The sequence below is a fragment of the Urocitellus parryii genome, chromosome 5 (assembly GCF_045843805.1).
Source record: "Urocitellus parryii isolate mUroPar1 chromosome 5, mUroPar1.hap1, whole genome shotgun sequence".
In the NCBI taxonomy this organism is placed as follows: Eukaryota; Metazoa; Chordata; class Mammalia; order Rodentia; family Sciuridae; genus Urocitellus; species Urocitellus parryii.
Window position 1 is genome coordinate 119,427,216 of NC_135535.1, and position 27,146 is coordinate 119,454,361.

At 47.1% G+C, this 27,146-nt stretch overlaps 1 protein-coding gene across 2 annotated transcripts; it reads left to right on the plus strand.

Moving 5' to 3' along the window:
- On the plus strand, positions 1–23,932 carry Il17ra (interleukin 17 receptor A). Of its 2 annotated transcripts, XM_077798746.1 has the most exons (13): positions 1–204; positions 10,198–10,222; positions 10,924–11,070; positions 11,843–11,955; positions 13,676–13,802; positions 16,257–16,304; positions 16,414–16,577; positions 17,405–17,488; positions 17,983–18,067; positions 18,804–18,815; positions 19,008–19,109; positions 21,246–21,287; positions 22,074–23,932. In XM_077798746.1, exons 1-13 carry the CDS (start codon positions 67–69, stop codon positions 23,567–23,569), a joined length of 2,583 nt encoding a protein of 860 aa, XP_077654872.1. In that variant the 5' UTR covers positions 1–66; the 3' UTR covers positions 23,570–23,932. The 2 variants fall into 2 exon arrangements, with proteins under 2 accessions (XP_077654872.1, XP_077654873.1); XM_077798747.1 differs by lacking the exon at positions 19,008–19,109.
- The last annotated feature ends 3,214 nt before the right edge of the window (positions 23,933–27,146 follow it).

Below are 27,146 nucleotides of genomic sequence, written 5' to 3' on the forward strand. Positions count from 1 at the left end.
GATTCGGGGCGTTTCCGTGTGCTCCCCCAGACCTGGGCCGCGAGACCTCGCCACCGTGACTCGGCCATGGGGGCTCTGCCCCGCTGGCCGCCCGCGGTTCTGGGACTCCCCGTGGGGCTGCTTCTCCTGTGTGTGAGCGCTCTGGCCCCGGTTCGCGCCTCCTTGCGGCTGTTGGACCACCCGGCACCGGTCTGTTCGCAACAGGTGAGACCCCGAAGCGCGCTAGAGACGCGGACACGGCGAGAATACTGCGGGGGCGAGGACAGGCAGGGGCTAGCGGCCCGAAACTACCGCCAGGGGTAGGAAGACATGAAATCTGCGTTGGGGGGTCTCACTGGGATACTGGGCGTGGACAAAAAGATCGCGGTGCTCTCGGAGTGGTGGGAGTTGCTGTATAGACGCGGGGGAAGTGGGAGTTGGATGGAAAAAGATTGCCCAGCGCGTGTTGCACAATCCAACCCGCCGTCTTGAGCTGGAGGAGGGAGCAGCGAAGACTCCGCCCGGGCCAAAGTTTGGGGAAGGAGACCGAGGCGCGCGGCCGGGTCCGGGAGGCTGGCAGGACTGGTTGGAAACCGGCTGCGGTAAAGGGGACTTGTCAGGGGCCAACATGAGCATGGACTGGACTCTATGCGGTGCGCTCTACACATATCCTCCTTCTCTACCGGTGGCACAGCGTGACCCCGGGGGCTGGAGGTGGCGCTTGAAAGCTTCCTCTTTAGCTGGTGCACTAAAGCCTCCTAGGAGCCGGGAGTAGAGGACGAGGACTGACCTCAACTCCGCTTCTAGGGGACTTGGCAAGTAGAGCATCCCTGGTGAGCAGGGATGGCTTACAGGACTACAGGAGCACCAGCAGAGAAACGCGGCATGACCATCTGCGGAGGAGCAGAGCCTTGAGTTGTTTTTTTTTGGGGGGGGGGGTTGTTTTTGTTTTTGTTTTTTGTTTGTTTTGTTTTGTTTTTGAGATGAGGCCTCGCTGTGTTGCCCAGGCTGGCTTTGAACTCCTGGACTCCAGCAATCCTCTTGCCTCAGCCTCCTACGTGACTGGAACCTCAGGGGCGCACTATGCAGATGATTCTTAAGACACTGTTCTTCCCACTACTACCTCTGCCACCAACACTCAGATCTGGGAACAGGGTGGGCACACTGTGGGATATAGACAGATATGTGATTGTCAAGAAGGATTCCCACACACACATCTGCAGGAATTGACATACCCACCCATCAGGTAGTTGCCTTGCAATGCAACTTTGACCTTTAAGAAAAAAAGGAAACAGCAAAACAGATGCCCCCCCTCCTCAAAATACACTTCCTTTTTCCCCTCCATGCTCTTTCCTCCCTGTTCTGGTTTCTCAGATACTGACACCCCCCCCAACCGTCCCCCTCGTGCCCTTTACTGCACCACCATTCACCCCAGGGAATAATAGTCAGTGTCTGAGTCAGAGGATGTGAAACAAAGGGATATTTCTCTTTAATATTGTAGAAGATTTACCAAAAGAGGGTGGAGAATGCCTGTTTTACAAAAAAAAAAAAAAAAAGTTTTAAATGTAACCAATGTTGGGAAATGTCCTTTTGATTTCTACTGTTGGCCAAAACAGTAGACTCAAAGTTCATCGGGTCCTTCCTGCAGATTGTGTCCCAACATGGAGGATTTGGTGTTCCTTTGTAGATGGCCATTTGTCAGGTACCTGCCAAATACAAAGTACTGTGCTAGGAACTGAACCTGTAAAGAAACACTCCTGGGCCTGACGCAGTGGCACACGCCTGTAATCCTAGCCATGTGGAAGGCTGAGGCAGGAGTTTAAAGCCAGCCTCAGCAATGGCAAGGCACTGAGCAACTCAGAGAGATGCTGTTCTAAATAAAATACAAAAATAGGGTTGGGGATGTGGCTCAGTGGTGGAGTGCCCCTGAGTCCGATCCCCAGCACCCACTCCCAAAGAAAGAAACACACCTGTGTCCAGGGCTTAAAATCATCTAGGAGGAATGTTACTGTCTTAGAAGGCAGCCTATAGCAAGCACATTTTGCACAACTGTAAGCATACCAAAGACCAGAGAAAGGAAAAAAATCACTTCCAGATGGGCTAGTCCTTTTTTTTTTTTTTTAATATTTATTTTTTAGTTCTCGGCGGCAGACACAACATCTTTGTTGGTATGTGGTGCTGAGGAACCCGGGCCACACGCATGGCAGGCGAGCACGCTACCGCTTGAGCCACATCCCCAGCCCCAGGGCTAGTCCTTTTGAAAAGACATTTTGGCATCCCTGAGGGCTGGTGGGAACCTCTAAGAGGATGATTGGAGCATTCCAGGTGATAAAAGGGCCAGAGCCAAGGTCCTTAGGTAAAGAGTGTGGCTGGAGTGGAGGGTCTGTGGAGCAGGAAAGTGCGAAAGGAAGTTCGAACGGAGATAGGGATGTGATATGGGCTGGGCTAAAAGGTTTTTTTATTTATTTATTTTATGTGGTGCTGAAGATTGAACTCAGGGCCTCACACATGCAAAGCAAGCACTCTACTGCTGAGACACAACCCTAGCGCCCCCCCCCCAGCCTTTTTAAAGATAAGCTCTCACTGAGTTGCTTAGGGCCTCACTAAATTGCTGAGACTAGCTTTGAACTCACAATCCTCCTGCCTCAGCCTCCTAAGCCCCTGGGCATTACAGACATGCCCACCTGCCTGGCACTAAAAGGGTTTTAGTTGTTGTTTTGTTTTGCATTAGTGATCAAACCCAAGGCCTTGCCTGATTCCAGAGAAGACTGGAGAGAAATGCTCATGGCCAAATTTGTCCATTTTCTTCCTTCCTCTTCCCCTCTACCTGCTCCTGGCTCACAGACAACTCATCTCCCTAGACAGCTTCCCTGTCTGCTGACTAGTCATTTTAGAAGAAGCCTCAGGTGGTCACAGTGGCACACATCCAGCTGCTCTAGAGGCAGAGGCAGGAGGGTTGAGGCCAACCTGGGCAAAGTTCTGAAAAAGTCTTAGAATTTTAAAAAAGGGCTGGGAGAGTAACTCGGCTGTAGAGTGCTTAAAGCCTTGGGTTTCATTCCCACTACTACACAAAAGGAAAAACAAAAAAACACACCCTTAAAATTTCTGCCCCTCCCCTGAAGTTTTAGTAGATATAGCATGATATAGTGATGGGAGAGAAAGCCACAAACCTGAATTTACATCCCAACATCACTTATAGTTTCTGTAACCTTGAGCAATTTAGGCTGGATCTGGGTTCCCTCATTTCCACAATGTAAGGAGTGGGTGACCACCTCAAAGTGAGCCACATCATTTTCCAGAATATGAATGCCCAACAAAACCCCGGTTGGACTTTGTCCTAGATGACTCCATCCTAAAATGGGAAGGAGACTTCTGCATGCCTTTTCTTCTCCTAGCTCAACTGCAAGCACAGGATGTGGGGACTTGACAAATATGCGTTGAGTGAAAGAACAAAAGAATGAACCCAAGGAAGGAGTTATTAGCTTTGCTTGAAAAGCAGCCATAAACTGAGACCAGCCCCAGTACTGGTTCTGTCTGCCTGGATTTAGCACCTCAAAACCCTGATGACTGATTTCCCCCACAGAAACCAGTCCTAGAGACACCATAAGTAATTGCATTTCTCTCTTTGGCTGGCCATCCCCCTGCCTGGGCTTTCTTGCAGGTTTCCCAAGACTGTCAGACTGAGGAAAGCCCATAAGCAAAGACAGTGACAACTTGGAGTTGGTCAGTATGAACGTTAAACTCAGTTTCATAGACAGGATATACATTTCGTTAACAAGGTCTTTTTTCCTGAACACTTGTGGTTTTCACTTGTGGTGATAGAATGACTGTTTGGTTTAACCCTTTTATCCTCTGGTTGCCAAAAGCCACTTTCAGTTCTACTGCTCTTCCAGACTGTAAAAAGTTGTGTTCTGTGGACACGCTTACATAGTGTAGACACTGGAGCAGGCAGGGCTGGGGACACTGTATGTGGTAAAACCAGCAATTAGCAAGTCCTGATTACCATGCCTGACTTCTCACCCTGGCTGCTTGCTGCTCTTGCCAGACTAATCTCCCATCAGGAGACAGTGACATCAGTTAGCATCCAGCAAACAGTAGCCTGCAACTTAGAGTAAAAAGACCTGGGCCGGATCCAATCAAGCTTCCCCTATCACCGGTGCCAGTCACCCCAGTGTTAGGAGCCAGTGTCCTCATAAAAAGAGTGATCCTTGCCTCATAGGTTATAGGAGAGCTTTCACATGCCACATCACTCACAGATGAAAGCACCAGGCTGGGCACACTGTGGCATTGCACCAATGTTCACCTGGAGCTTGGTACCAGGAACTGTGTTGGCACACATGCTTTCTTCCAGTACTCATGACAACCTTTGAGACTGGCAGTGCTAACCTGCTTTAGAGAGGCCAGTTACTCTTTTCCAGGCCAACCATCAAGTGCTTGTGGAGCTGAGCAGGACCCTGTGTACAATTTCAAAACCCACTTTTCTGTATCAGGCACCCAGTAATGTTCATTGAATGCCCAGAGTTAGTGCAATCTTTCATTTCTTCTTTTTAGTCTTCCCACTGTGGCTAGGTCTTCTCGTTTTTCTTCTTCCTTTTTTTTTTTTTTTTTTTTTTTAATATGCTATGGATTGAACTCAGGGCCTATAGAGCACACTAGGCAAGTGCTCTACCACTGAGCTATAACCCTAACCCCAAGATAAGTTTGAAGTAAAGAAATTTGGCCAGGCACAGTGGCACATGCCTGTAATCCCAACAACTCAGGAGGCTGAGGCAGGAGGATCTCAAGTTCAAATCCAGTCTCAGCAATTTAGCAAGGCCATGTCTCAAAATAAAAAATAAAATGGGCTGGGGATATAGCTCAGTGGTTAAGTGCCCCTAGGCTCAAGCTCTGATACAAAAAGAAAAATTAAGGGTAAGGAATTTGTTAGAACAAGATCTTAGTATCCAAAAATAATCCTTAGTACTAATTTTATGTTATTAAAAATGTTATATTAATATAAATTCTGTGTTGAAATTCTAAGGGAAAATATTTACTATTTCTTTCCCTAAATTAATGTTTTTATCTTTTCCCCCCCCCTGGGATTGAAACCAGGGCACTTTACCACTGAGCTGCATCCCCAACCCTTTTTGTTATCTTATTCTTTTTGTTTTATTTTGAGACAGGGTCTCACTAAGTTGCTCACACTGGCCTCTAACTTCAATCCTGTCTCATCCTCCCAAGTCACAGGTGTGTACTACTGGGCCCAGTTGTTTACCTCATTTTTCAATCTTTTTTCTTTTTTAACAACATTGTTTAAAATTTATTTTTAGTTGTAGTTGGACAAAATACCTTTATTCTGTTTATTTTTATTTTTTTATGTGATGCTGAGGATCGAACCCAGGGCCTCGCACATATGCTAGGCAAGTGCTCTACTGCTGAGCCACAACCCCAGCCCCAACAACTTTTCTTTTAATGAATTAATTTCAGATGAGGTGTTGCTAATTGTCCAGGCTGACCTTGAACTTGTGATCCTCCTGCTCACCCTTCCCAGTGCCTGTGATTACAGTCATGTGCCACCATGTTGGATTCATTTTTCAACCTTTTTATCTGTTTAAAGCAACATCATAGATAAACTTCTTTTAAAAACGGTACTAAGATGTTTAAATCAAAAACTGCAAATCCCTGCCTCACATCTAACCAGCTCCCCAAGGGCAATTGCTTAAAATTCCTTACTTATTTCTTCTAACGTTCGTCTCCATATTCCTAAATGTACTATGTTATTCATTCTTAATTTGTCAATTGTAGATATTATCTATTTTCGTAGATGAAAATTACATTACCCTCTTCCCTCCACTTCTCTTTGCCATTTTATATTATATCACAGTTTAGTTAAATTGGTGTTTATTAAACAAGTAAGCAATCTTCTCTGCATAGCAGGTTTGTGTCCTTTTGATTATATTTCTTTTTTGATACAGTTTATTTCCACCTATTCCTCTGAGATGATCATTGCTTTAATTTTTCACTTGTATAATTTTCCATGTAACTAGTCTTGGTTTTTTCCATCAGATTTTTCTCATTGTATTTTCCTTCCAACCATCAAATATTCCATCAATTCCATTTTCCCTTCCCCCAGAGAACTCTCTCAGAGCCCTCTGTCCACCAGCCCCGACCTGAACTGATTCCTCTGTGAACCTATAACATAGCTCTGATAGCAGACATCCATCATGGTCAAATCTGCCAACTCCTGAATCCTGTGTCTTCCTGCTTGGGATTATTCACACATCTCCTGGAGCATATGCTCCTGCAATTTCCTAAGTTTATGAGGGACAGATATAAATATATAATAAACTATGTACATATGTATGTATATATATATATTTTTTTAGTCTTTCCTGAAAATATCTTTATTCTGCTCTCACCTCTTTTTGATAGTTTGGCTGGATATAAGTAGTCTAAGTTAAGAATTATTTTCCTTCAGCATATTGAAGACATAGCTTTATTGCCTTCAAGCAAACAATACAGATGCTAACAAAGCCAATGCCATTGCGTTTCCTGCTCTTTCTAAGATATTTCACCTGTTTTTTTTCTTTCTGGAAACTTTTAAAACTCCTTTTTATTATGGTATTATAGTGTTTTGTGGTATTTGGGCCTTGGTCTGTATCTTTTTTCTCCATTTGCTATATAGGTCATTGAATGGAGCTTTTTAATTTGGCAACATGAGTTCTTCAGCTCTAGAATGTCGTCTTCTTTCTTTTTTCTTAATGATTTCTTCCCATTTATTTATTTTTTAGTTGTTGACAGACCTTTATTTGATTAATGTATTTATATGCAGTGCTGAGAATCGAACATAGTGCCTCACACATATTAGGCAAGCACCCTACCACTGAGCCACAACCCCAACCCCCCCACACACACACTTTTATTCATTCACTTTTTCATAATCCAGCTAATTGTATCTTATGTTCCCTGAGTTAATTCTCTAATGTTCGTGTTTCTTCTAGTTTTGTTTGTATTTGTTCTTGTTTCAGAGAAATTTCCTTGATTTTTACAGCCCAACCCTTTGGTCTTTATTCTTTCTATTTTTTAGTTGTTGATGGACTTTTACTTCATTTATTTGTTTTCATTTGGGGTGCTGAGAATCAAACCCAGTGCCTCACACATGCTAGGCAAGCACTCAACCACTGAGCCACAATCCCAGCCCTGGTTTTTATTGTTGAAGTTCGTTTTTAGTCTCTGCTTACTTTCTCACAATATCCTGTCCTTGTCTTATGAATGAAATGTTGCCTCTTCTCTCTTTGGAGCTATAATGGTTTTATTTGTTTTAATTTTATTCTGTTTGAAGCATTGTCTTTTTTCCTCCAGGAGCATTATTTAAAATTTTGTTTTGATCTATTTTTATATAGGAAACCCATCTCAATTATTGGATACTCCTTGACTGTCTCCCTGAGAATATTTTAAGGAGGATATTAGCTCAGTGGTAGAAGAAAGCTCCTGGATTCAAGTCCCAGTACTACCAAAAAAAAAAAAAAATCCCATTATAATTTTCATATGGTTTGAGAAGAAGTTAGAATATGTACATAGTTCATGCACTGTGACCTTTAAAGGAATTTTATAGCTGCATTTTGCCTATATGCAAGTTTTTCTGTTTTGATTAAATCTTTTCCACCTCAAATTTCTTCTCTTTCTCTTTATCCCTTTTACCCTCAATAACCAGTGTGTTAACAGCTGATATCGATTTTTCCATGTTTTTCTATGTTCATATAATCATGCTCAACCATATGTAAATATATTAGGAGGCTTTTTCATCATTTATTTCTATAGAAAATGGGATTAAAGTACAAAAAGTTCTTTGTGACATATTTTCCTCACTCAACAACACAGCTATCTCTCTCGGTTATAGATATCTGTTTAACTAATTCTCCTTAATATTTGCACAATATTCCCTAGGAGATAGATCTATTCAAACAGTTCCATTTCAATGGATATTTAGATTTAAACTAGATCTTCCTTTATTCAGCCATTCTTCATTAATGAACATTCTGTACCACAGGAAAAAAAAAGGAAAAGTCACCCTTTTTTAAAAAACTAGTGTAAACTTAATTCTCAAACTTGATAAAATCTTATACAGAAGAAGAAAGCTATGGGCCAGTTTCACTTATGAATATAGTTAGAGGAAATTCTAAATAATGTATTAGCAAATTTAATATAGCAGAATAACAAAGAATAATATACCATAATCTGGTATAATTTATGCTAGGAGTACAAAGCTTGATCCATCATAGCAAATCATCAGTATAATCCATTATATCAGTAATTTGAAGGAGAAACTGTATGAAGCTATGTTCATAAATGCTACAGAGTATTTGGTAAGCTTCTGGGATGCTAGCTGAGGATGAAGCTCAGTTGGTAGCATGCTTGCCTCGCATGCACAAGGCCCTGGGTTCAATCCCCACACCAAAGCAGGGAAAAGATTCAGGGATGCTCTTAAGAAAAGCTACAGGCATAATAGTAATAGAAGGGAAATACTGGGGCTGAGATTGTGGCTCAGTGGTAGAGTGCTCATCTAGCACATATGAGGCCTTGGGTTCGATCCTCAGCACCACATAAAATAAATAAACAAAATTTAAAAATAGAAGGGAAATACTTATACATAGCAATAACTATCGAAAAGCAAGACCAAACAGTAGCTCAGTATGGTGACATACCAAGCTATTTTCATCATTCTCAGGACTAGAGGAGGACACCCACCAGCACCATTGTCAGTCAACTGTTTTCAGACCTTCCCACTTCCTCTTGGTCACCATGGGCATCATTTGGCCATGGTTTTTAAGAAGCTGCCAGTGGATAAAATGGAATTAATTCCAAATGGAGTATCCATCTGCCTTTTCTAGAGGAGCTCCCCATATGAAGATGAATGAACCAGTTTCTTATCCTCCAAGCCTCCATCCTAGGAGTTTCAAGTGGGAGGACAAAGGACAGGGTGCTGGGAGTTAATCTTACCATTCAGGAAGAAGCAGGCATTTGTCAGAGGGAGAGCAGAGGCAGCACGCTGGCCTCTGCTGAATTTGAGCAGCACCTCAAAGGCTGTGATGCAAGCCCAGGACCAGCAGCTGGGAATTGATACTAGAAGCTGCACAGAGTGCAGGGTCTAGACCCCAAGAGCATGTGCACTGGTGTCCTAAAGAAGAGCACAACAGAGTCAGTCGGGAATGTGTCCAGACTGATCCCTTGTCCACTTCATTATGAGCCCCCGGGGCTCATCTGCTCCCTCCCAGTCCTCAGCCCTGCTCTCTGCTCCTTCTTAAGAGAAGCAGGTGACAACCCAAGTAACAAAGAATAATAAAGAATAATACACCCTAATCTGGTATGATTTATTCTAGGAGTACAAAGTTTGATCCATTATAGCAAATCTTGCCCACATACCAAACTACTCTGTTGGTTTTAAATGTGTGCTTTTGATCTGCTTCAGCACAGCATGAGTTTGGTCCATGTGAGCAGCTAGGAGAACTCAAAGTACCTGAGCCTGGGTTCCAGGGTCTTCCCTTCTGCACGGCTAAAACTGAACACGTAGAAGTCACCCCTCAGAAGAATGGTTTTATTCACTGAGCTCTCCTTCAGGCCCTAAGTTGGATCCCAAGCCCCCAACATTTCTAGAAAGTGTATAGGGACTTGAGTGGATTTCCCATAACTGATCTGCTTCAGGACTCATGATTTGGCTCTCATCCCTCCCACCTCTTAACCTTTGGTTATCCAGACCAAAGGTTGGAAGCCTCAAGAGATCTGGGGACCTTTTCACTAGGGTGCCCCAAGACAAACCTCTCAGTGTCTTTTTTTTTTTAATATTTACTCTTAAGCTTTAGGTGGATACAATATCTTTATTTTACATTTGTGTGGTGCTGAGGATCGAACTGATGCCTTGTGCATGGTAGGCGAGCGCTCTACCACTGAACCACAACCCCAGCCCCTCTCAGTGTCTTTTAAAGTTGTAAAGTTCCCAGCTTCTAACAGTTACTTATAAAATCTCCACTTCCATTTTGCCATCTATCATGCCCCTTCCCCTTGGTTGGTCAGGATGAAAGAAGGGTGGGAAAAGACCTCCCAGAGAGATCCCCAAATGTGGAAAGGGAGAGCTGTGTAAGTTTTATCCCCACAAATGAGCTTGGGAAGGTGTCTGGAGTCCAGCAGTGCATGGGTTAAGTTCTTTCTCAGCTATAATTACTACCTTCTTTCTTTCCACAGGAGCTAGACTGCAGAGTCAAGAACAGTAAGTCCTCTTTTTTTTTATTCTTCTTGTTGCTTTGTTAATACTGTGATTGGCTTGTGCTGATTTCTGATAGCATATCTGCAGCCCCTCTACAAGTTCAGGCTGTAGTAATCCCAAATGTGTCCCAGGTGTAGGCACCTGTGCTTCGGATGGAGAACATTTACATGCAGAAGTCGGGCAGTGTCATTTAGATTTTGAAAGTATTCTCTCATGTGCTGCCCTAGTGTACCTTTAAGACAATTTGATCTGCCACGGCTCTTACTGTAAAGTGAGACATCTGTGGTGTTGGTTGTTTTGTTTTTTGGTGCTGGGCCTCACATAAGCTGGACAAGCCCTCTACCACTGAGCCACATCCCCAGCTGCTTGGCTTGGTTTCATTCAAGGGTGAGGCACATACTTCTTGTGTCTGTGCTGATTAGGGACCCGACATGTAAAAATCAGCCCTTACCACAGCCCATGATCCATTTCCAACCCCTGCTTCTATTCAAAACTCATCTCCCTAAATTGCCCTTTAGACTCAGAGCTTTGTGGTTACCCCAGACCAGCCTTAGAAAAGAGCAATCAGACAGTGGAGCTGAGGACCCCAGGAGGGTCACAAGCTGGAAGGTCACAGGCCCCAAACCTTTCAGGAACTAGCTCTCTGGGCCTCCTGGGGATAGGAAGGGTGCCATCTCTGATTGTTGCTTCTCCCTGGCTACCAGGTACCTGCCTGGATGACAGCTGGATCCACCCTCGGAACCTGACTCCCTCCTCCCCAAAACACATTGAGATCCAGCTGCACCTTGCCAGAACCCAGCACGGAGACCTGGTCCCTGTGGTGCACATTGAATGGACACTGCAGACAGATGGTGAGTGGGCATGTCATCCAGGCCCTGGGGTTCCACCACCTCCAAGTGAATCCACAGCTAGACATCGCTTCCTATTCAGACTCAGAATTAGGCTCTGGTCCTGTGCTCAGACATGAAGGCTGCAGTTCAGTGCTGGAAGGATCCATCAATCGTTCTGCCAATACCTTTTCAGTGTTTCAGAGGCGAGCCCACAGCAAAATCCTGTCATCACACTATCCTTCATGGAAGACCTAAAATTTTTATTACCCTGGGCAAGTTGTTAATCTTATGAAAAATTCCAGATATTTACTGGAAAAATAGTAGCACATTTGCCAGCACTTTTTCCCTTAACTTAGGAGCCAACACTTATTAAAACATCCCCTAAACCTGTTCAGAGTTAGAGTCTGATTACAGATTTGGGAAGACTGGGGGCTAAATAGAGCCAGCCCTGGTGAACAGGTCTGGGGTTGGTTCCCTCTGAGTCCCCAGCCCACAGGTTCTGCTCTTTCTCTGCAAGAATGGCAGGGATGGCTGCTGTGAGACGCAAGTTTGCACAGCCCCTGCTGCTGGTCTGGTGTAAAGTGCCACTTTTCCTCACCTAGCTGGGTGGCAGCTGTCTGAAAGGCGGTAGGCTGAGGCAGAGAGTGAGCTGCAAGGAACAGGAAGTGGGGGGTTAGGCGAGATGGGCAGGTTTTCCTTTAGGAGTGAGCAAGCCTAGCAGATAGGGAAGTGGCACACCCAGTGGTTTATGCAGCTGCATCTGTTTGTCTCCTCTCCTCCCTCTGACCTCTAGCCAGCATCCTGTTCCTTGAGGGTGTAGAGCTGTCTGTCCTGCAGCTGAACACCAATGAACGTCTGTGTGTTGAGCTTGAGTTTCTGTCCCAACTGAGCCATCACCGCAAGCGGGTAAGAAGACAGCTCCTGAGTGGATTGTGTTCTTCTGATGACACCAGTGTGACTTGTCCCCATATTGGACCCTAACTTAGAATAATAAGAAGGTGCTGGAGGGTCTAAGGAATTCAAGATGGCTGCTCCCAGAGAACGTAGTGTCTGCTGTGAGCCATAGGTTGGGGGGTGGGGGGGCACAGCCTAATATTCCCTCCCTTGCTTTTTCCTCACATTTTACCTACCTATTCATTCTCCTCCTCTGCACCCTATCCCTCACCCCAATATGCTGGGAATTAAACTCAAGGCCTCCTGCAAAATGCTCTGCCACTGAACTACCCCAGGCCCTTTGCTATTCATTCTTAAGGAAATTGAATTGGAAGACCACTTCCACAGCTCTACCTCCTGGGTCTATAACTTGAATTGATCCAGGGCCTGCCTCCAAGAGGGAATAACTCCCCAGGCCAAAGACCTGCTATGGGTGGGGTGTGGGTGTGAGTCTTAACAGTTGGGTCTGGTTTTGCTTTTCACAGCTCTAGGATAAAATGTTGGTCTTGTGTAGTTAGTAGAAAGCAGCGGCTCCCAAAGCTGTTCCCTGGACCACCAGCAACCCTTGGGAACTTGTTAGAAATGCGTGTTCTCTGGCCCCATCCCAGACTTCCTGAACAAAAATCTCTGAGGGTGGGGCCCAGCAGTTGGTGTTTAAGGACCCTCTGTATAACCTGATATAGGTGCTAGTTTGAAAAACCACTGGTTTAAATCTGCAGATGATTTCTTTAAAACAAATTAGATCTGCCAAAGACATAAGCACCGAAGGCAGAGCCCCCCTCAATGTTAAGTGAGGACCCCAAACTTGGCTGCTATGTGGAGGGCGAGGACCTGGTGCCTTGATCTACTTAGAAGCAAAGGACCCCCCAGCCCCCTCCACCAGGTCATTAGAATGGGGTTGGAGCCCTTGCAGTGACACACTCCTGTAGTCCCTGCTACTCTGGAGGCGGAGGTGGAGCATCACCTAGGCCGGGAGTGTGGGGGCAGCCTGGGCAATGCAGCAAGGCCCTATCTCTCAAAATTTTTAAAAAAAGGAGTTGGATTCTATATCTGTACTATCTGGAAGGTAGCTCAGTACAGACACATCTCACTGCAGACCCAGGGTGAGAGGGACCTCTAGCTCTCCCTCTGCTCTTACGTGCTTCATAACATTCTCCACAGAGACCCCCCACTATGCCTTGTAAGAGGAAGAGTCAGTGAACAGTATGTAGCTGCCTCTTGTGTTCCAGGTCCAATAGCCTCAAGCCCTCCAGCTCAGGTCACTTACGCCCACTGTTCGGGAATTCCAGAGAGCTCATGGGAGGGGAGGACTGCTCCCACTGTCCAGCAGATGTTCTGCAGGGGCTTTTGTTTTGTTTTGTTTGGGTGCCAGGGGTGGAACCCAGAGCCTTGTGCTTGCTGAGCTCTGAGCTCTTGCTATACCACTAAGCCACACCCCAGCCTCTGCCCTCCTCCTCTGCATTTGACAATGCTCTCTACTGATGAGGCCAGCCAAGGTTTTTTAAAACAGGCAGGAAAGACCAGAGAAAAACAGAGGAAGATACTGTGCCTCCAGTTTCAGATTCTGCTGTGGTAGTTGTTTTATTCTTACTTCTGACTGGTTTGGGGGGAAGGTAGGGGTGGGATCCTGTGGGCCCAGATGGACGACAGGTGTGTGTGACCCCCCCAACCTCCCCTCCTCCCTTCTCTTCAGTGGCGTTTTGCCTTCAGCCACTTTGTGGTAGAACCCGGCCAGGAGTACGAGGTGACTGTTCACCACCTGCCCAAGCCCATCCCTGACGGGGACCCAAACCACCTGTCCAAGAAGCTCCTTGTGCCAGGTAAGAGCCTCCTCCTAAGCCATTTCCTCCATCATTCAACTCTGGGATGAGAAGCTGGCAGCAGGGGCAGACAGCAGCCTCCCTGCTGCACTCAACCACGGCTTATTGCCAGCATGTGGTACCTACAGAAAGAATAGGCGCCCGGGTCTGGGAGCTCCTCAGTGTGAGGCTCAGCCTCCACCCCTTGAAGGCAGCTCCTTCTTAATTGGCCAACACTGGATATGGGCCCAGGATCCCAGGAGTGTGATGGGAATAAGAGTCCTTCCCTCTATCCAGAGAACTAGCTCGGGCCTAGAAAATGTCAGGAAGATAAGACACACTGGGAAGAGCGGTAGCTCCTGCTCTCAGCCTAGTTCCAGTCACATTCTTCATTCCCGCCCCCCCACACACCCTGTCTGTCCCACACCCATCTCCATTATCCCACTTTCTTCTCTCCCCTCACTAACCCATCCTGCCTGGGATCCTGCCAAGTCTATCTTCTAAAGCATCCTGGACACCTTCTATCTATGTCACCTTCTATACCTCTGTCCTCCCCTGAATCTCAGCCATTTCCTACATTTCTTGTTCAAAGCCAGGTACATCTAGAACCTCAGCCCACTGGGGACAAGGTCTGAGTCTTCCACACTTCTGTACTGTCCAGAACCTCATAAATCTCCTTGTTTATGTAGCTGGTTAGGAAATGCTTGCTGTTTTTTTTTTTTTTTTTTAAAGAGAGAGTGAGAGAGGAGAGAGAGAGAGAGAATTTTTAATATTTATTTTTTAGTTCTCAGGGGACACAACATCTTTGTTGGTATGTGGTGCTGAGGATCGAACCCGGGCCGCACACATGCCAGGCGAGCGCGCTACCGCTTCAGCCACATCCCCAGCCCCTGCTTGCTGGTTTTTGATGCTGAGGATCTCAGCCAGGGCCTTGCATGCTAGGCAAGCACAGCCCACAGCACTCCACCCCAAGCCCAGGAAATGCTTAAGGATGGTGATGACCTTCTTCTTATACACACACACACACACACACATATACACACACACACCAATGAATCAATAAGATTCATTGTTCTCTGACGTGTTATTACATTTTCTAGGTTTGCTTTTAGTGGGCACTTCTACAGCAGTGTCATCTCCAGAGGGCAGGACTTTGTTTTACTCACTATGGTGTGTCTAGTGCCCAATGCCCAGGACAGCACAAGTCTCAATAGGTCTTTGTTGAATGAGTAAATCTCCCCACCCCCTCTCCTGTTCCTAAAGTAGACTGACTCATCCTGTCCCTCTAAGGTAGTTCAAACTTGCCACGTGTCTTTTTAAACCAAAGTAAAAGATGATAATCAAGGAGATTGGAGAATACGGATGCTTTAGTCAGCTTTTTTGCCACTCTGACTAAAAGACCTGACAAAAACAATGTAGAGGAAGAAAAGTTTATTTGGGGGCTCACAGTTTAAGAGATTCCATCCATAGATGGATGACTGCATTCCTCATGGCCCAAGGTAAGGCAGGACATCATGGCAAAGAGTACGACAAAGGAAAGTAGCTAGACACATGGTACCCAGGAAGCAGAGAGAGGTCTCCTCATGACAAAATATAAACCACAAAGGTATACCCCCAGTGCCCCACTCCTCTAGCCACACCCTGATTTTGGTTCCCATCCCGTTAATCCTTATGGGGAGGAGGGGATTGATTCACTGATTGGGTTAAGGCTTTCATAGCCCAACAGTTTACCTCTAAATCTTCTTGCATTGTCTCACACATGACTTTTAGGGGACACCTCATATCTAAACCATAATAAGGGACCAAGAATATCACTCTTGGGGACTGGGGTTGTGGCTCAGAGGTAGAGCACTCGCCTAGCATGCGTGAGGCACTGGGTTCAGCACCACATAAAAATAAAACAAAGGTATTGTGTCTACCTACAACTAAAAAATAAATGTTTTTAAAAAAACATTTATTTTTTAGTTGTAGGTAGACACAACAGTGGTCCTCAGTGTGATCTATGGACCAGCAGCATCAACAGATCGTCTGGGAACTTGTTAGAAATGCAGATTCTCAGCACCAACACAGATCTGCTGGGTGAGGAACTAGTGATGACGATGTCCACAAAAGCTTGAGAATCTTCTGTGGGGACCAAAGTACTTCTCAGTCTGTAAAAAGGCAGAGGCATCTGTGGGCCAGGAAGCTCCGGGTGGGGAGAGAAGGAACTGGAAGGAGCAAGACTGTGGCTACCCAGAGTGAGCTCAGGAGGCATATACTATAATCAGGAAGGTTCTCTGAGAGAGAAGGGCTGAGATGGACAGGTCACTGCCGATCTTTGGCCAGTGGCAGCAGTCCGGTCCTGGAGCTTGCTATAAAGGGACCGTCTTTGAACAGTCTTCCCAAGGAACATGATTGTGGCTGCTGTTGCCCAGAGTCTGGAAGAGCAGACTTCCTAAGGCAGAGGCTTAATTGTTTCTCTTTCTGGGTCGGCAGATTGTGAGGACTCCAGGATGAAGATAGCCACGCCATGTGTGAGCTCAGGTAACTGGCTGGCCTGGGAGAACTGTACCCAACGCAGACACATGCACGTGCACACACGTGGGCGTGCACACCCCTTCTCACTCCCAGCACACATCTGTGCCCCTGACAGGCAGCCTGTGGGACCCCAACATCACCGTGGAAACCCTGGAGGCCCACCAGCTGCGAGTGAGCTTCACGCTGTGGAACGAATCCTCCCATTACCAGATCCTGCTCAGCAGTTTTCCACACATGGAGGACCACAGCTGCTTCGAGCACATACAGCGGATACCTGCGGTAATGGTCACCCCTCTGACATAGCTCCAGAGCCCAACACTGCAGAGTCAGGAGTTGGTCTTTCTTTCCATCTTTTGGCTGATGAAATAGAGTCAATTCTGCCCTGCCCACCACCCCCTGTCCTTTTTGTTCTTCCTTCCCCCATTCTCCCCTTATTCTGTATTTTGCTGTTTTTATTCTACTTGATTCCAAAAAGGATTTATATGTGTGTACACACACACACACACACACACACACATACACACTGGGGATTAAACCCAGAGGCGTTTCACCACTGAGCCACATCCCCAGCCCTTTTTAATTTTGAGACAGGGTCTTGCTAAGTTGCTTAGGTCCTTGCTAAGTTGTTGAGGCTGGCCCTGAACTTGAAGTCCTCCTGCTTCCTGTGTTACTGGGACTACCTCAGTGGCTGGGTATGAGCCACTGAGCCCAACTCCAAAAAGGATTGAAGATTTTTAAAAAAGAAGAAATAAGGGGATTAAGACAAAGGGGTCCTACAGACAAGAAGTAAGATGAAGCCAGGTTAGTGCAAAAAAGATGTGCTGTGTGGTCTGTCTCCCTGCTGGGTGTGAACACAGATCTGTCCTAGAGTCCCCAGCAGCCACGCAGGGGGGAAATACCAGTCACTACTGTCTTTATCAGTTGACAGCAAACCACTCGCCCTGCAGAATGGTCAATTTTTCTGGAACAGAAATCTGAAAAGCGTTTCCCCCTCTGGCCTTCCTGAGAAGTGCACTTGGTCCATGAGGGTAATGTCCCCAAGCTTCTTGGGGGTGTGATGCAGCAAGTTCTTATCCAACTGGCCTTTTTTGTCCTCCTCTCTGCAGCCCAAACAAGAGGAATTCCACCAGCGAGCCAACCTCACTCTCCCGCTACACAGCTCTAACTGGTGCTGTCGACACCGAGTACAGGTGGGTGGGCGTGATGCACACAGGTGTGGGAGAGTGTGCACAGGTGGGCCTTCCTGCCAGGGGGCGAGGTAAGCAAGGGCAGCTGTGGGCCTGTGCTGTATCGGGCCCCAGCACCGCTCTGTCACCAGCCTGCCTTTCAGCTGCCCTGTTCTCCCAACCCCACCTGGGCAGGGGACCTTTGACCCATTGCACAGATAGGAGATCTGGTTCAGCAGCCCCTGGAAAGATCCTTGGGCTTCTTGATCGAGTGTTTTAACGTTGCGTAAGGCTGGACTCAAAGTCCTGGGCTCAGATGATCCTCCTGCCTCAGACTCCTGAGTAGCTGGGGCTACACACAAGCGCCAACACACCCAGCTCAACAGCCATATGGAGATCTGGCCTGGCACCCAGGGTCCATTACTTGCAAATGGCCCCTGCTGTTGAGAAAGTGTGGGGATGGGTGTATGTTGCCACCTCTCAGAGGCCCTCTTACAGTTCTTCCTCTTCTCTCCCAGGTCCAGCCCTTCTTCAACAGCTGCCTTAATGACTGCCTTAGACACACCGTGACCATTCCCTGCCCAGACCTTCCAGAGCCTTCAGGTAGGAGGGACACCTCTGCCCTGGGTTGTGTCTGTCTGGGGTGAGGTTGGGTGAAGGTCATGCCCTGGAGCTGAGTCCTGACCTGGTCCTAGGTGTGGCGGAGAGGTGGGGAGGGTGACTTAATTTGAGGACACTCTCCTGAGCTGCACTCCCCACAGCCCTTCATAAGCCGTGTGGCCTTGGGCAGAGTTTGTGGCTTCCTTGCCCTTAACTTCCTGGACTGAAGATGGGGTTGTTACCAGCACACAGTTACAGTTAGGCACCAGTAACATGGAAGTGCTTTACTTCTTACAAACTGCTAGTCACAGTGTGGTGAAGTTGAGACTCCCCACCCCAGGCTCACAGATGAGGAAACTGAGGCAGAGATGTTAAATAGCTTGTTCCAGATCACATGCTAAGGTGGTGGAGAGCCCCAGCTTCCTACCTGAGCCAGTTGCCTACTTCTCCTTCAGAAGTCATGGGTCCCCAACTCCCACAAGGCCATCGCCACATGCCAACAGCAGACATGGCACAGGCTGGAAGAGACCCGGCCTCCCAGGAGGGAGGTGAGGCCCCTCTTCTTAGACCAACAACTGAGGGTGCTTCGTGTAGGTGGCTGCATTACTTTTGACCCATATCCAAAGTATTGGGTATAGGGTTAGGGTTAGGCCCTCCGTGGACATCAGTGATGGGTTTTGTAATTACTGCTAATAATTAAGAACACTCTTTTCTCTTTTTTCTTTTGTTCTAATTGCAGTCACAATTGCAGGTAAGCTCAGACCCCTTCCCACATTCCCCAGGGGTCAGAGGGGTTCCTGACTTGAGCCTTGTACCCAGCCAGGCAGACAAGGCTGAACCTGAAGCTCAGTGTGTCCTGGTGCAGGCCAGAGAGGACAGAGCCAGGGACTGGGGAATGGCGCTGGGACCCTTGCTGTCACTCACGCTGTTCTGCTCACCACAGAGTATATACCCCTGTGGGTGTATGGCTTCATCACGGGCATCTCTATCCTGCTAGTGGGCTCCATCATCCTGTTGGCTGTCTGTATGACGTGGAGGATAACAGGTACGGAGCTCTGGGGCAGGCAGGGGGCTTCCCACTGTTCCTCATTTTTCTCTGTCTTTCCTTCTCCTCCTTCCTTAACCAGTCTCACTGCTAGATCTTCCCTATAAGGCTGTGCTCAGAGGGCACCCTTCAATTCAGCCCTGTGATCTCAACTGAGTAGAGACATTGCCTCTCTTACATTGAACAGTGATCCCAGTTCCCAGAAATCTAGAATATGGCATCAGGCTGACGTGGGCTCATAGACCACTGACTGCCTGGGAAGATGTCTTAATGCTCTGAGCCTGAGATTTGTCTGTTGTAAAATGACAAAGATAATACTGACACCATAAGACCGTTATAAAGATTAAGTGAAATAATACAAACGATATCTCAAAAAAGTCTGGGGATGGAGCACACCAGATGCCCTTCAGTAGATGAATGGGTAGGGAAATTTTGTATATGCACACAATGGAATATTACTCAGCTTTAAAAGAGAATAAAATCATGGTATTTGCAGGTAAATGGATGGATATAGAGAATATAATGCTAAGTGAAGTAAGCCAATCCCAAAAAACCAAAGGCCTAATGTTTTCTTTGATATGAAGATGCTGACTCATAATGGTGATGTGGGGGGAGCATGGAAGGAATGGAGGAACTTTAGCTAGGGCAAAGGGGAGGGAGAGAAAGAGAGGGGAGTAGGGGGGTAGGAAAGACGGTGGAATGACTTAGATAGCATTACCCTAAGTACATGTGTGAAGACACGAATGGTGTGAAAATACTTTTTGTACAACCAGTGACTTGAAAAATTGCACTCTATATTTGTAATAGGAAATGAATTGTATTCTGCCATCATGTATAACAAATTAGAATGAATAAATAATTTAATTTTTAAAAAAAAAAAAGGTCTGTGGATAGACCTGAGTGGTTGAGTGCCCCTGGGTTCAATCAAGTGCTGGGGGTATTGCTCAGTGTCAGGGCACTTGCCGATCTCATATGAGGCCCTGGATTTAATTCCTAGCACTGTAGGGAAAAAAAAGAAAAGGTAAAATAATGATGTTAGCAGATATTTTTGTTTTGTTTCATTTCTGCCATTGTAGAGTGTGTGTGTGTGTGTGTGTGTGTGTGTGTGTGTGTGTGTGTGTGTGTGTGTGTGTGTTTGCTAGGGATGGAACCCAGGGCCTTGTGCATGTTAGGCAAGTGCTGTATCACTGAGCAGCATACCCAGCTGCCATAATACTTCTGACCATTTCCTGAAGTTCTGCATGCTGCCAGGTAAAGGAAAGGAAAACCCCACTAGTTACATACTGTCAATAGACTGCCCTTTTAAATTAGAAGAGGACCAAAGAGTAAGGATTGAAATTAAGGTTCCGAATCTTTGGTGGTGATCCAACACTACTTGTGTAGTGTATGTGAAACCCTAGGTTCGCACAAAAAGGAAAGAAAGAATTAAGAATTAATTAATTAAAATAACTCTCTTACATGATCATCCATGAACTCTTTTCACCCCAAATGTCACAGAAGAGTCTGTTCCTTGCAGTTTTTTCATCACATGTCCCAGGGTTACAATTGCCTAAGTATGTTGGTTCCCCTTCCTCACCTCAAAAATACCAGGAGGAAATGTTGTAAGTGGCTGGGTGCAAGCTCTGGAAAGAAATGTCATAAGCTCTCTGCCTCCTGCAAGGACACTTCTGGGGAAGAACTTTCCTGCCAGTAGAGTTTGTTCATAAAAGCTCCTCCCTGGTCCCTCACCATGGCTCAGATCCCCAGTTTCCCTGCAGCTTAGCCTCTGTGACAGGCCCCGCTGAGTCAATACCACAGATATCACAGGGACCCCAGCTGACTAAGTGTGTACAATGCACAGGGCCCCTCACACACATGATCGCATCCACCACCCCTTCAGACTCATTTTACACAGGAAGAAACCGAGTTTCAGAGGTGTGAGTAACACTGGCAACCAACCAGGCCTTGTGGCTGGGCAGCTCCCCAACATGGTGTCCCTGCGAAAGCCCAGAAGCCTCTGATAACCATTATCTGGAGGATTGCTATCTTATCAGTTTTCCTTTGTCAGGGTGGTGCAGTGCTCCTGTGAGACACCCTGTGAGCTGGTCCCTGTTTCCCTCCGGTAGAGTCACTCCAATGCACTTCTTTTTATTTCAGGGTCTCATCATGAAAAATATGGAGATGACACCAAATACACTGGTCAGTATTCTGGTCTCTGAGGGGCTGGTTTGTGTGTGTGATTGTTTTTAAAGGTTGATGGTGGGTTCTCAGGATGAATGAATGGGTCACCTCTGGTGGTCTGGCCCTTGAGCCCCTCCCTTCAGAAGACCTCACATTTAGTACCCACCCTCTGGCACCTCACACAGGGAGCCCCAAACACCAAGGCTTAGGGCAGCATGTTTTTGGTACTGGGGATTGAACCAGGAGTACTTTACCATTGAACTGCATCCCCAACCATTTTTTTTTTATATTTTATTGTGACACACAGTCTCACTAAATTACTTAAGGCCTGAGGCTAGCCTCAAACTTGTGATCCTTCTGCTCAGCCTCCCAAGTCAATGGGGTTACAAGCTTGCACCATTGTGCCTGGCTGGGACACCATGTTATTAATCACCCAACAAAGAAAGAAAAGGAAGTATACCATATCTTGTGAAGAAAGGTCTTTCCCTGAGCATGCACCTAGCCAGTCTTTGCACCATTTTTTTTTCCAATTAAAATGATTAAAGTATAGGCTAAAGGCCAGAAAGGAATGTGAGAGAAAGACTCTTTTTCACACAAGGCACCAAAATGGTTTTTTTCAGGCAGCCCAAACAAGGCAAGACAACATTTTGCTTCTTCTAAAAGACCTGGGTTGTGTTTCTTAAGCTAGAGAGTCAAACTCTGTGCTTCATCCAGGGCCTTTACAGGCTGACCAAGAGGGACACTACCCTGGGCTTGGGGCATGGGGATGAAGCATGTGGTCTTGCTTTCCTTGGTTTCCCTTAGGTGTCCTGCCCACTACTGACCTGACCCCCCCACTGCTAAAGCCCAAGAAGGTCTGGATTGTCTACTCAGCTGACCACCCTCTTTACGTGGATGTGGTCCTAAAGTTTGCCGAGTTCCTGATCACCACTTGTGGCACTGAAGTGGCTCTTGACCTCCTGGAAGAACAAGTCATCTCAGAGGTGGGGGTCATGACCTGGGTCGGCCGGCAGAAACAGGAAATGGTAGAGAACAATTCCAAAATCATTATCCTGTGCTCCCGAGGTACCCAGGCCAAGTGGCAGGCCATGCTGGGCTGGGAGGAAGCCACTGTCCAGCTGCGGTGTGACCGTTGGAAGCCCTCTGGGGACCTTTTCACAGCGGCCATGAACATGATCCTGCCAGACTTCAAGAAGCCAGCCTGCTTTGGCACCTACATCATCTGCTACTTCACTGGCATCAGCAGTGAGAGCGACGTCCCCGACCTGTTCCACATCACCTCCAGGTACCCCCTGATGGACAAACTAGAGGAGGTCTACTTCCGGATCCAGGACCTGGAGATGTTTGAACCTGGCCGGATGCACCGCCTCCAGGAGCTCACAGGGGACAACTACCTGCAGAGCCCCAGTGGCCGGCAGCTCAAGGAGGCCGTGGAGAAGTTCCGGGAGTGGCAGACCCAGTGCCCTGACTGGTTTGAACGTGAGAACCTTTGCTCCGCGGATGACCAGAACCTCCCATCCCTGGACGAAGAAGTGTTTGAGGAGCCACTGCAGCCGCCGGGGAGCGGGATGGTCAGGCAGAAGCCCCTGGTGCGGGAACCTGCCTCCGAGGGCTGCCTGAAGGTAGATTTATGTGTGAGTGAGGAAGGAAGGGGGATGTGCAGGGTGGCACCCCAATTGCAGCCACAGGGGGAGGCCATCCAAACTGTGGTGCTCCCCAGAGAGCAGGTCCCTGCTGCTTGTGCCTTGGAGCTGGTTCCTCTTGCTGACAGCAGCGTGGCCAGCCGGCTGACCTGCGTGGAGGAGGGCGAGGCCTGCCCCCTGCTGGAGGATCGTGGCCTCCAGAGAAAGAACCTCCTCTTCCTCCCCGGGGACCCTGAGGACTCGCCTCTCTGCAGCACTCCAGTGGCGTCACCTGGCCACCTCCCCGATAGTGTGAGGGAGCAGCTGGGGGGCTTGATGCTCTCCCTTCTGCAGCAGAGTCTGAAGAGCCAGGCCCAGGGTGCATGGGAAGACCCTGCCCTGGTCCTCAAGGACCCCTCCGTACCCTGTGAGGAGGAGCAGCGGCAGTCCGTGCAGTCGGACCAGGGCTACATCTCCAGGAGCTCCCCACAGCCCCCTGATGGGCTTGGGGAAATGGAGGAGGAGGAGGAAGAACAGGACCTAGGGAAGTCAGCTGAGCAGCTGTCTCCTGAGCTTCTGCAGGACCTGAGGAGCCTCCAGCAGCAGCTTTTCTTCCAAGATCTCCAAAAGAACTCTGGCTGGGACAGTGTGGAGTCAGAGAGGCCAGCTACAGAATAGCAGGCCGCTTCCTAGAGCCTCCCTGGTCCAGACCCTCCATAGGGTATTCATGTGCATGTGGGTGTACATATGTGTGTGTGTGTGTGTGTGTGTGTGTGTGTGTGTGTGTGTGTGTGTGTAGCATCTGCCTTTAAAATGTAGGTGTCTAAATCATAGAATTTGGAGGGAAATGGATGGCATTAGAGCAGATTATGCTAAGTGAAGCTAGTCAATCTTTAAAAAACAAATACCAAATGACTCCTTTGATATAAGGGGAGGAAACAAGGACAGGGTAGGGACGAAGAGCTTGAGACGAAGATTTACATTAACAGGGTTGAGAGGTGGGAGGGAAAGGAAGTGAGAAGGGAAATCGCATGGTAATGGAAGGCGATCCTCAGGGTTATACAAAATGACATATAAGAGGAAAGGAGGGGTAAGACAAGATAATACAAATGGAAGAAATGATTTACAGTAGAAGGGGTAGAGAGAGAAAAGGGGAGGGGAGGGGAGGGGAGGGGAGGGGGGATAGTAGAGAATAGGACAGACAGCAGAATACATCAGACACTAGAAAGGCAATATGTCAATCAATGGAAGGGTAACTGATGTGATACAGCAATCTGTATACGGGGTAAAATTGGGAGTTCATAACCCACTTGAATCAAACTGTGAAATATGATGTATTAAGAACTATGTAGGGCTGGGGGATGTGGCTCAAGCGGTAGTGCGCTCGCCTGGCATGCGTGCGGCCTGGGTTCGATCCTCAGCACCACATACAAACAAAGATGTTGTGTCCGCCGAAAAGTAAAAAATAAATATTAAAAATTCTCTCTCTCTCTCTCTCTCTCTCTCTCTCTCTCTCTCTCTCTCTCTCTCTCTCCTCTCTCACTCTCTCTTTAAAAAAAAAAAAAAAAAAAAAGAACTATGTAATGTTTTGAATGACCAACAATAAAAAAAAATAAAATAAAATGTAGGTGTCTTATCAAGCATGATGGCATGTCCCTATGGTCCTAACTACTTGAGAGGCTGAGATGGGAGGATCAGTTGAGCCTAGAAATTCAAGACCAATCTGTGTGACAGCAAGATCCTGTCTCAAAAATAAATTAAGGAGAATAAAATGTAGACATTCTGATTCTGATCCCAGTACCCCTCCTTAACTTTTCTTTATGTGACCATCTTGTATCCCCACAAGAAGTCACAACCCATTCCCAGGAATTCATGGATGAGTCATTCATTGATTCATTCAGCATTTATTTGGCATCCACTATGTGCCAGGCATTTGGGATAAAAAAAGTATATTGCACATGCCGTGGCCTTGGCCACCAAAGAGCTTAATATCTAGTGAGAACCAAAAATTAGCAAGCGTGGAATGAGGATGAAGGAACAAGGTATAAAGACTGAAGAAAGGCCTGGCAGGGCCCTGGCCCAGGGAGAAGCTGGTTTGGGGGAATGTCACAGTCCCAGGGAAGGGAGAGCCTGGGGGGTGAGTGCTGGTGGGGGGAGGCAGGAGAGATGTGGATGGGGAGGAAGCCAGAGCTCGGGATGGGAACCTTGTAGGCCAGGCTGGGAGCTGGGACAGCAGCGCTGGGGATGCCTTTCATGAAAGGTGAGCCGGTGCCCTGCAGGGGTGGGGACTGTGTGCCAGACATGCCTGGAAGTCACCTTAGATCAGTTTTAAAAGCAGACAGGATAGAGCGTGTGATGTGAAGCCTAACAACATTCAGCGGGGAGAAGAGTCTGGAATCCTGAGCTCTCTGACTGGCCACCTGTCAGTGGGAGGGCTGTGGCCCAGCATTCCTCAGGGCTGCCTGCCTGGACCCTGGGGCTGAAGCCCTGAGCTCAGGAAGCACTGGGCAGGGGGGCAGAGTGAGGTGCCGTGTGGGGCGGGGAAGGAGGGCAATGGAGATTTAGGCAGGCCCTTTGGGGACAGGGAATGTGTGCTGCTGTGTACCTGAAGGACTGAGGTTCAAGACAACATTTGGAGAGATTCAGGCCCCAGTTTGAAGGCAGTTTTCCTCAAGCGCCTCCTTGGGGTAGACGGGAGCTGAAGAACACACAGGGATGCCTCCAACCCTGGCCTCGAGTGCTGTCCACTCTGGGCATCAGACTGTCATGTCTTCCCAGCTTCAGCACGGAGAGGACTCTGATAGGACAGGAAACCAACATCACAAGGCGTGTGTGCCTGGGCCTGCGCGTGCATGAAAGAGATTCAATAAAAAGTTGTTAACTCTGCCAAGAATTCCCACTAGTTATTTTGAGTCATATGTTACCATAGATCTATTCTTTCTTGCAGACAGATTTTGCCTAGCAGCAGCAGCAGGGCCACCAAGGCAGTAAGTTCCAGCGTGTGCCCCATACTCGGTCCAGCAGCAGCAGCAAAGGACCAGAAGAGGGAGAAAAGGAATCAACCCCTCCCAGCCACCAGCCTCTGAGGCGCCCTCTTTCTTCTCTAGTAATCCTGACAGTGAGCATCTTGGATCAGGATGCCAACCAAGCTTCCTGTGACATTTCCCCAGCTCGAAGTACATATGTATTAGAGGTCCAGAGTGCAGAATACCATGGAGACTCTGCTTTTGCTAAAGCAGGGCCTTGCCTGACAGCAAAGTGACCCCAAGCCACTGCATGGTTTCCTGAAGCAAACTCTACATCTTGATCACAAACCTTGAGTTCTAGCTGCTTTGGGGGGCCTTATCAATAAATGTCCTCAGAGCTGGGCATGGTGGCACACTCTGAAATCCCAGCAGTTTGGGAGGCTGAGGCAGGAGGATCAAGAGTTCAAACCCAGCCTCAGCAACTTAGTGAGGCCCTAAGCAACTTAGTGACACCCTGTCCCTAAAATATAAAAAAAGGCTAGATATGTGGCTTAATGGTTAAGGACCCCTGGGTTCAATCCCAGGTACCAAAATAAAAATAACAAGAATGTCATTTTTAAAAAATAATAAAATAATTTTTTTTAAAAAAAGGGAAAAAAATAAAACAATGTCCTCAGTTGCCATTAAGTCCCCTTTATCTCCATGGTTACTGATTTTTTTCACCGAATATCTTTGTCAAGATATACTTGATTTTTTTATTTATTATTTAGTTGTAATTGGACACAATACCTTTATTTTATTTATTTATTTTTATGGGGTGCTGAGGATCAAACCCAGGGCCTCGCACATGTTAGGCAAGCGCTCTACCGCTGAGCCACAACCCCAGCCCAAAATATACTTTATATACCATACAATTCATAGGTGAGTGTACAACTTAGTGATGTTTAGTGTATTCGGAATTCAGCAACCATCATCACAATCAAGTTTAGAACATTTTCTTACCCCAAAAAGAAACCCAGCACCCCTAGTCATCACCACCTAACTTCTTCATCCCTAGGTGACCCCTAATGTACACTCTGTAGATTTGCTTTCTCTGGTCATGTCATACAAATGGAATAAAAAATCTCCTTCCTTCCCCCTCCTCCTCCCTCTGCTTTTCTCACTGTTTCCCAGGCTGGCCTTGAATTCCAAGGCTCAGGCAGCCCTTGCCTCAGCCTACTGGGCACCTGAGTTCACAGGCCTGCACCACTGTGTGCTGGCTTCATTTCTTTCTTTAATGTCATTCCCTT

Coding starts and splice junctions, on each gene's coding strand:
- Il17ra (XM_077798746.1), top strand. CDS start 67: ATGGGGGCTCTGCCCCGCTGGCCGCCCGCGGTTCTGGGACTCCCCGTG. Junction 11,956..13,675: donor TGAGCCATCACCGCAAGCGG/GTAAGAAGACAG, acceptor CCTTCTCTTCAG/TGGCGTTTTGCCTTCAGCCA. Junction 21,288..22,073: donor AGATGACACCAAATACACTG/GTCAGTATTCTG, acceptor GGTTTCCCTTAG/GTGTCCTGCCCACTACTGAC.